This window comes from Coenobita brevimanus, chromosome 83 (genome assembly GCF_032717465.1).
Source record: "Coenobita brevimanus isolate Jiangsu-jjx chromosome 83, ASM3271746v2, whole genome shotgun sequence".
NCBI lineage: Eukaryota > Metazoa > Arthropoda > Malacostraca > Decapoda > Coenobitidae > Coenobita > Coenobita brevimanus.
In genome coordinates this window covers 8,204,609-8,214,730 of record NC_137036.1, presented here as the reverse complement: position 1 = coordinate 8,214,730, position 10,122 = coordinate 8,204,609, and the positions used below count along the sequence as shown (strand labels likewise).

Genomic DNA, 10,122 nt, shown 5'->3' with positions numbered 1-10,122 from the left:
GGAGAGCCACAGGTGACACAGGTGCCCGCCGAGGCCCAGGGGAGCCAGTCAACCCCGACTCCCGAGGAGATGCGGGGCAGGGCCAGAGACAGGGGCCGCAGGGAGGGTGCGACCCTCGTGTGAGGAGGGCGTCGGAGGGAGAGCGGAACAGTCCGAGACCGCGTTCCCCCGTGGTCTAGCGGGCGTCCCTCGGGTCGCCCCGTGTGTCGCGGGAGGAGGCGGGGACGCGACTCCGCCTCTCCCCAGACAGAGCATCCCCGATCCCATCAGAGTCTTGCAGTGGAACTGCGTCGGCACGATGAGCAAGCTCCCACTCCTCCAGGAGATTGCTGCTCGTGACCGGCCGCATGTGTTTATGCTGCAGGAGACTCTGCTGGGGGAGAGGTCCCCTTTCCGGCTGCAGGGATACACCACTCATCTCCTCCCCCATGTGCGGGGTGAGACTAGGGGTTGTGCCATCCTTGTCCAGGACCACATCGCTTCCACAGTTTGTGAGCCTGCTCCATTCTGTGGAACTGATGTTGAGGTTCATGGTGTGCGTCTTCAACTTGCTGAGTCGTCCCTTACAGTGTACAACATCTACCGTGGTGCCAGTGCAGCCCTGGAGTTGGGGGACTTGTTCTCCCAGGCTACCAGGGAGCCTGTGCTTATAGGGGGCGACTTCAACGCGCACCATGACCTCCTGCAGTCCCCGCAGAGGTCTAATGAGGCAGGACGGCACATTGCACTGGTGTTAGAGGAGGTGGCTGGTGTGTCCTTGCTGACGGACCCATCAGGACCCACTCATGTTAGGGGGGGGCGTCTGGACCTGACATTCGTGTCGGATCCGCTTATGGGTTCGGCATGTTGGTCCATACACCCAACCCTCATGAGTGACCACTATGCTATTGTGGTGGAGTTGGGGTTGGCTTGCCTCCCTCCCCCCGAGCCGCCACATAGGTGGGATGTGGAGAGGGCGGACTGGGTGGCTTTTGAGCGTGCCCTCGTCCGTCTTTTCTCCTCGTCCCACCACCTCTCAGACTTGGAGAGTTTTGCGGATCTGGTGGCCAGCGTCTTTGGGCAGGCCGCTTCGGAGGCAATTCCCCAGAAGCGGCGGTCCGCAAGGGTTTACCGAGACAGATGGTTTTACTGCGACCGGGTCAGGGAGCTAAATAGGCGGCTGAATGCGGCGCGCCGCGATTACCGATGGCGTCGCGGCTCACCTCTGCGCAGGCGCTTAGAGGCTGTGTCGCGACACGTGCTGGTTGAAAAGCGTCGCATTCGGGAGGAGGCATTGGTTCGGTGGTGCCGGACTCTGGGCGCTCACACCACTCTCCGAGAGATGTGGAGGAGGCTGCGGTCCTTCACCAACCCTCGCCCCTCTTGTCCGCCTTCACACCCTGACCCGGTCTCAGAGGCTGACCGATTGGCTAAGCACTTTGCGGATCGCTCTGCTTCCCACAATCTCCCGCGGTCCGTCGGGGCCACTCTGGAGGGGTTGTCGGACTCTCGTGCTGCGGCCGTCCGGGAGGCTTGCTCCCAACCTGATGAGGCTGACTGCCCCATCACGGTGGGCGAGCTCCTGGCGGCTCTGCGGCGCAGGGCCGACACTGCTCCGGGCCTCAACGGCCTTACGTATTCCATCCTTGCGCATGCGGGGGATTGTGGTAAGGCGTGGTTGCTAGATCTGCTCAATCTCTCCTGGTCTAAGGGGCGTTTGCCGTGGTCATGGAAGATGGCTGTTATCCACCCCATCCCGAAGCCAAACGACCCAGGTGCCATGCGCCCCATCTCCCTCCTCAGCTGTATTGGCAAGACAGCTGAGAGGGTGGTGCGGGCGCGGCTGTCGTGGCGTCTGGGGCCGTTACACCCGAGGATTTTTGCATATCACCGGAAACGTAATGCTGCACAATGTCTGGCATCATTCCTCGGGGAGCTTCGGGGTCGAGTGGGAATGGCTGTCTTTCTTGATCTCGAGGAGGCGTTCGAGCTGGCTAATCCGTTAGTCATCTTGAGCGCCCTTGTGGCTCAAGGGATCGGAAGCAGGCTGCTATCGTGGGTCCAGGATTTCTTCCTTGACAGGGCTGCCAGTGTCTGCTTTCAAGGTAGTTTTTCCCCGGCATACTCCCATCCAAATGGCACGCCGCAGGGCAGTGTGCTGAGCCCTATCCTTTTCAACATTCTCGTTGAAGGGTTGTTGGATGTGGAGTATGGCCGGGGGGTCACGCTCCTTGCTTATGCGGACGACCTGGTTCTAGTCTTTTCAAGGAGAGACTGCTACACACAGGCCAATGAGGCCCTCTCGCGGCTCTATCGACAGTCGGCGGAGCTGGGGCTGAAGGTAAATATGGCGAAGACCCACTATATGCCTTTTGCCCTCAGCCTGCCGGCCTTCACAATGCTGTTGGGAGGACACCCTCTAGCCTGTGTGACGACCCACAAATACCTGGGGGTCTGGATGGACTCGAGGCTGAAATTCGCCTGTCATGTTAGATACCTGAGGGAGAGGGCTCGATCTCGGATGGCGGCTCTCCGTTTCCTTTCCCGGAAGAGCCTGGGGGCCTCTTTTGAGGTCCTCAGAACCTTCTATATTCATGCCATGTGGTCGGTCATTGACTTCAGTACTATCTGCATGACAGGCCTGGCCCCTCAGATAGCCGCCTCGCTGGAAGTGGTTCAGAATGACGCAATGAGGATAATGCTTCATTCCCCCATGTGGACACGTCTAGTCAATCTCTGTCTGGAGTGCGGCCTCCCCTCGCTTCGGGGTAGGGTCGTGCTCCGCGCTGCTGCGGTCATCTTGCAGCTTGTGCAGCATAGGCCCCAGCTCCCGGTCTCGGCCCTGTTTAAGCGGCTTCTTTTGCGGCCGCCTGATCCTTGCCCGCGCAGGGACTGGGTCCGTGGGTTGGTTGCCGCGCTGCATGAGCTGGGAGTGGCCACTGGTATTTGCGAGGAGCCTGACACACCCTGTGTGGGCTACACTGAGCCACCGCCCTGGACGTCTCCGCCTATTCAAGTCGTCGTTCCGACTGCTGGCGGAGGGTGAAACGCTGTCCCCGCTCTCCTTCGGCGGGAGGCCTTGGTGCGGATAGAGGCTCTGCGGCGCCCAGCATCCGCAGACTACTATACCGATGGCTCGGTCTCTGCCGACGGGGCTGCGGGGGCAGCCTTCGTATGCGGGGCTGCGGTGGTATTGTGGCGCGTCACACAGGGTGTGTCTGTCTTTCAGACAGAGCTTGTGGCCATATTGGGGGCACTGCGGCATGCAAGCCAGCATGCCTCCACCCACGTGGTGGTACATTCTGACTCACTTTCAGCGATTCAGGCTGTCCATTCCGGATCCCTGGGGGACAACCCCCTCCTCCTATCCTCAATTTATGTATGTGCGGCCAGAGTTGTCAGTGCCGGGGGGTCGGTGACCCTCCACTGGGTACCAGGCCATGTAGGACTCGAAGGTAATGAGCATGCAGATCAGGCGGCGCGGCTGGCGTGCTCGCTCCGGGAGGTGTCTTTTGTCCTCCCGAGCGGGACACATCAGATCCTTCAGCCGCTCAGGTCCACTGTCATGCGGTGGGCCCGGGAGGAGCATCAGGTTTGTGTGGCAGAAGGCTCTCGTTCTGCTACTTGGTACGCGGCGGCTACCATCTGTGAGCCTCTGCCACCACTGCCTGATGTTCCCAATGCTGTCCTGGTCCACATTCGTCGGTTGTGTCTGGGTTTCCTGTGCTACAGGCAGACAGCTCTAGCCCGGCCGGACCCGTGCGACTTTTGTCTGGAGTTGGAGGAGCAGCCTCTCCTACATTATGTCCTGCGGTGTCCGGTGACGCATGCCTTCCAATCCTGCTTGGCCCGCACTTTTGTTTGGTCCGGGGAGGACCTGCGGGACGCCCCCGCTGTCATTGCGGGGGTCCCTCTCCCCACTTTGATACGGGTGGTAACCCGATACCCGCCTCCTCGTTAGTCTGTCTATGCCATTTTGGCATGACCCCTAACGGGCTCCAGTTTGCCCGTGCCTCGGCCTATGGGCCGGGGCGAATATCCCACCACCACCACCACCACCAGCTAGAATTCCCACTGTTGTTTCCTCCAGTTCCCTTGAATTTAGGTATGACTTTCCTCAAACCTCTATATTACATATAAACACCATATGTCAGTATCTATTATTTAATGTGTTGTGATATTTTAGTGTCTTGACATCGCTTGGTCACACCAAGCTGTTGTACATACGACATCATGTAGTAAAAATTTACATACTCTGTCAAAACATATTAGTACATGGTATTCATTACAATATAGTATTAACACAGTAATATTGTAGAAACATAACATATCCTAGCAATATACTGTATGGAGTAAATACATGGTAGTAAAAATTTAACATAGAACATTGTATTGTAGTGGTATTGTAGCACAAATGTGTATGTACAACAGACATATGCAATGGTAATACTGCTAGGTCATTACATTACACACTGTGCTGTGACTATAGTAATGCCTAATATCCTCACATTACAATCAACTTGTCTGACGATTAAGTGAAATACGTAATTCTGGTAACACAGAACTGTAGGAATATTCTAGATACAATTTGTTCCATAATTGTAGTAATACTGTAGATTGTAGTAACTGTAGTTGCATTTTTTTAATGTGAGGAAGAAGGAACCAAAGGCTGCGAGTCCACAATAACTATTCCTTCCAAGGGAAAAACAAAATACAAAAGAGAGCCAAATTCAAGATCCGATCATTTCGAGATGCCTGGACACACTGCGTTTGAAAGACTGGAGACCATAGGAAGCAGGAAATACAGACAGAGGGAGACAGTCCCAGAGTTGTCCTGTTGCATAAATGAAGGACTGGGAGTAACGGTTAACTCTTGCATTAGAGAGTTGGACAGAAAAGGGATGAGAGTTTGCTGCTAGACGGGTGCTACACGCCCGTCGTAGAGATGGAGGAATGCATGCAGACAGTTCAGAGGAGCAGTGACCATTGAAGTTGCGATAGAAAAGGAATAAAGATGCAACAGTGTGGCGAAGAGACAGAGGTTGAAAGGAGTAAGAGGAGGAGAGTTAATGAGACGAGAGTTAATGAGATGAAAAGCCTTTGACTCCAACCTATTGAGAAGAGCTGTATGTGGGGAGCCTCCCCACACATGAGAGTTGTACTCCATACTTGGGCGGATAAAACCAGTGTATAGAGTCCACAATTGTGCAGGGGTAAAGAAAGAGAAAAGTCGGCATAGCACACCGAATCTCTTGGAAGCAGATTTCACAAGAGATGTAATATGATCTTTCCAAGATAAGTTCCGAGTAAATGAAACCCCAAGCATGTTCAAGGATGACGCAGGATTAAGCTGAATATTATTAAACATTAGTGAGTATACTGAGGAAAATTTTGTCAGGTTGATAGGTGTAAGAACTGAGTCTTTGATGCATTAAAAACAACCAGGTTATTTTTACCCCAGTCAGAGATACGAGCCAAGTCAGACATTAGGTGTGCCATAGCCTCATTCCTTTTTTGTTGGAGTAACTGCTGAGATGGGCGTTGTGGGAACCGAATGGAAATGTGAAGGGTGGAGTTATCAGCGTATGAGTAGATAGGATAAAATGTATAGCTTAGAAGGTCATTGATGAATAATAGGAAGAGAGTTGGTGATAGGACAGAGCCCTGAGGAAAACCACTGTACATAGATCTATGAGAAGAACGATGGCCGTCTACAACAGCGGCCATAGAACGACCAGGAAGGAAGCTAGAGATGAAGGCACAGATAGAAGGATAGAAACCGTAAGAAGACAGTTTGAAAATTAAAGATTTATGCCAGACTCGATCGAAACCCTTTGAAATGTCATGTGCAATTGCAAGGCTTTCGCCAAAGTCCCGAAAGGAGGGTGACCAGGAGTCTGAAAGTTAGGTGAGAAGATCGCCAGTGTAGCGTCCCTCACGGAAACCATACTGACGATCAGAAAGAAGGTTGTGATAGGAATGATGCTTTAACCCCTTAACCGCTGGGCGTCACTTTCGTGACGCTTGGGAGCAAGGGATCATACCGCGGGGCGTCACTTTTGTGATTCTGTGTTATTTTGAATTCACCCGGGCTTTGAAGTGGTGGCTTGTATCATCTATCAGTACTGCCAATGTCCAACACTAGTCAGCACTCCTAATCTCATCTGTACTCCCATCCATTGTTCACAATTTAGCCATTTCTCCCCGTTCTTGACTCCCCTCCCTACCCCCCCTCCATTACCCTATCCTCTCGCCTGCCCGGCCATGCTACGCTAAGTAAATCTTCCCTGGAATTTTTCACTGATTTCATCCATTGAAATAAGCCCTATGCCCTATTCTTATACCAAATAATATATACAAGAAAGAAATAAGGTAAGTGAGAGTGCCATACACCTGGAATTGGCTAATTATCACCTGACAACACCTCACGTGCACTCGTTCGCTAATTTTCGCTGTTTTTTTTCCCTTGAAAGATGCCATATAATCTATTTTCGTAATAAATATACATATAAGGAGGGAAGGGAGAAGCCTAAGTGATATTTACATTCACCTGGAACTACCTAATTTATAATGTATTGTCTAGATTTCCTGCCAATCATTTCAGTGAAATACATAGTTGTTTCAAGAGCTACGTTGGTAGTGCTGAATATCCCGTAAGTAGGCCTCAACCCGGGCCGGCCCTCCTTTATCAGTTCTCTCTCATCTTCAGAAGAGGAGGTACGCGTCAGTTCCTCTTGCTGACTTCAGGGCCTTTTTCTCCCCCATGCAAAGGGCCCTGTGACCTTTACCCCCTACTAAACCTCGTGTGGAAAGAGGTAAAGGGCTGACAATTGATAAAAGAGTGACTACGATCTTTCTATTGAGTAAAACAGTGCAAGTGGAATTGTAAATAATGTGTAAATAATGTGTAAACAGCAAGTGAAAGTAATGAATGTAAATATACGTCAACAGTGGAAAATAGTTTTATAAGTTACTTCAAGTGACAGTGCATAACACAGTGTAAATAAAATAGAAATGTAAATAACGTAAATAAAATAGAGAACGTAAATAGAAATGTAAATGAGTAGTATTATAAGAATACGAGTATATACCCTAGGAGTAATGAAAGTGAAAGTTTCACTCTAGCATATCTGAATACTATGAGTTATGAGAATGAAGATGAAAGTGACATTCACTCTCAATGCTGGTATACAGGACGAGAAAGTGAATGCTACGTATTTTACTGAAAGAAATTGAATCCCTACAGTGACAATAAACTAATACTACTGAAGGAAACTTATGGATAAAGACTGTAGATATATATAAGTGTTATATAGTAATAGAAATATAAAGTGTGAGGGGTTTTATGAATAATAAATGACAGAGTACCAAGAGCGAACTAGTGCAAGTGCGGCGGTCAGACGCGCTCATAATTTTCATTGCTTTCACAGTGTTTTTTTTTTGGAGTATGGATCCCAAACTACTTGAAAATCATAGAGTAGTGTTTATAGTGTTAATATCTGGCTGTGGTAATCATATTACGGGTTGTCGGGAAGTGTAAAGTGGAGACTTCGTTACCCAACTTCAGAGGTCTCCACAAGTCCTACGGTAACTGACGAAGGCTCAACAAACATTCCAGGAGAAAGCTGAAGATATGTGCCATAAGCATATATAATTTTAATATTCTAGGACTAATAACTGATTTTTGGCAAATATTTTTTTGAGAGTGTGTCGGAGCCCGAATAATCCCGCGGCACACGCAAAACATCGATAAACATGCCCGCGGTGTAGGGGTTAAAATATTTCTATTAAGAATTGACTTGAAAACTTTTGAGATACAGGATGTTAAAGCAATTGAATGATAGAGGGTTGGGAATGGTCACCCTTCTTTGAAACTGGCTGAATGTGAGCAAACTTCCACCAAGAAAGAAAGGTACAAGTTGATAGACAAAGGCGAAAGAGTTTGCCAAGGCAGGGTGTAGGCACAGAAGCAGTGTTCTTGAGAACAACAGGAGGGACTCCATCAGACCCATATGCTTTTTTAGTACTGAGGCCAGTGATGGCAGAAAATACATCAGCTGAAGAAATTTCAATGTCAGCCATTAGGAAGTCAGAGAGGGGAAGTGATGGAGGAACAGCACCGGAATCATCTAAGGTGGAATTGGAGGAGAAAGTTTGAGCGATGAGATCTGCTTTATCAGTAGAAGAAATAGCTACAGAGCCATCAGACTAGAAAAGAGGAGGAAAGGATGATGAGGTACGACCTCCACGAGTTACGGCGAGCATTCTTCATAACCCATCTATAGTGAGCATGTGCTTTGCGAAACAGTATTTTTAGAAAAACAACATTACGATTGGCAACATACCGACGAGCAGCTGCATTCTAAGTTCCCTTTGCTATGGAGCAGTCATCATTCCACCATGGCACAGGTCTCCGGGAAAAAACACCAAAAGTCCCTGGGATAGAATGAACCCCTGCTGAAAAAAGAGTTTTAGTAAAATAACATTCGGCATCATCAATAGTTGAAAAATCAGTAACCCTGTTGGCAAATATGTGGTAGGACTACATATTATAATTGCAAATCATAATAAATAGATAGATAAATAGATAGATAGAGAGACAGATAGAAGCATGGAGTCAGATGATGAGAAGGTGTTGTGTCTGCGAGAATCGAGCAGTGCTAAACATGCTTACACACTCTTAACACTGAGGAAAGCTGACGACAGCGGCCAGTAAGGAGATGATGCAGTTAGCTGTCAGCAGTCCTCTCATGAACAAAGACCTAGTCCATCCACGAGGAACACACGTGACACACCCCTGCTACACCAGAATTTAGGAAAGAGAGCTCAGACGGAGATTAGCCACAGAACAGGCAAGAGAGAAGTAGACAGGCCTCAGAGGAGACAGGTGACGGGAGAAGGGCTTGGCAATTTGAGAGAGAGAGACAGATAGCGAGACAGGGAGGTAGCTACCCGGGACTTATACTCGTTCCGTGTGAGAGACTTGTTAATATTTCCAAGACAAATGTCATTTTATGACATTTGGTAGCAGCGAACGTATACGAACCTCGTCTACGAATCAACATTCAATTCTTACAAAATATCAAGATTGAAAACAAGAATACCTCTCACAACCAGCAACTCACAAATAGCTCCTGACAGTTCTCTCCAACCAGCCCCCTCCGTCTCCCAGATCATCATGCTGATGCAGAGGTCAAGAGATCACACGACGCCTTGCAAGTAGTTTAACAAAATTGATACAATATTGCAATTTCTACGACGACCCAGCGAAACTACGGACATCGTCTCCCGATTAAAAGCAAATTTCTACAAAAGCAGGCAAGACTCTACAAATTAGCTTCAGTTCTACAGTGAATCCCGACAAAATACAGCCTAAAATGCAAATAGTCTATAAGTCTACGAAACAATTCTATAATCTTCACGTAACTTCAAGCAGCAACAAGAAGAACATAAAACAAAGCAAGTAAAGAAGAGGAAAAAGGACCACAAATACCTCGAGGAAGAACAATAAAACAAACAAAGAGTGAGACACGACTCATAACCACCAGACCTCACCCTCCTCACTCTGCTACATCCACCCAACCCCCAACGCTTACGCAGGAGTGCAGAGGTCAGGACGACGAAGCAAACACCAAGTCCATATTCACAACTCATCTTACTCACTCATCTTCACTCAAGTTACTCATCGCTACTCATTCACTCACCACAGCTACCAGTGTGGGAAGCCGACGTCACCATGTGCTGAGACAACACGTTAATCAACCCGCGAAGGACAACGCTATCACCACGTGCAACACCACTCACACCATTTCCTCCACGGTAAAAATTAGTGAGTTACATAGTTACTTCATTTATACAATACACAGTGATAGACAATAAGCTTCTGCACAAACATATAAAACGTACTGTATAGTTACAACTTAAATTCATATACCTACTTCAATTATCTTCATAATTCAATCATTAAATACTTGCACCAACAATAAATATTCTACACAGTATATATTCATTCATTTATTATAACATTTATTTACTACCAACGAGTGTTACCATTTATACCTACATAAAATACGTGTTTCATATATACAACTATATATATTATATCTACAAAGCGATAAAGAAAATATCCAATCACAGTTACTC

General features: G+C 48.5%; 1 protein-coding gene across 1 annotated transcript; it reads left to right on the top strand.

The window, feature by feature from the left end:
• The first annotated feature begins 298 nt into the window (after positions 1-298).
• LOC145409902 (uncharacterized) lies at positions 299-2,472 on the top strand. Its single transcript, XM_080280167.1, has 3 exons — positions 299-1,646; positions 1,800-2,320; positions 2,362-2,472. Exons 1-3 carry the CDS (start codon positions 299-301, stop codon positions 2,470-2,472), a joined length of 1,980 nt encoding a protein of 659 aa, XP_080136293.1.
• The last annotated feature ends 7,650 nt before the right edge of the window (positions 2,473-10,122 follow it).

Coding starts and splice junctions, on each gene's coding strand:
- LOC145409902 (XM_080280167.1), top strand. CDS start 299: ATGAGCAAGCTCCCACTCCTCCAGGAGATTGCTGCTCGTGACCGGCCG. Junction 1,647..1,799: donor TGCGCATGCGGGGGATTGTG/GTAAGGCGTGGT, acceptor TTGGCAAGACAG/CTGAGAGGGTGGTGCGGGCG. Junction 2,321..2,361: donor CGGCGGAGCTGGGGCTGAAG/GTAAATATGGCG, acceptor TTTTGCCCTCAG/CCTGCCGGCCTTCACAATGC.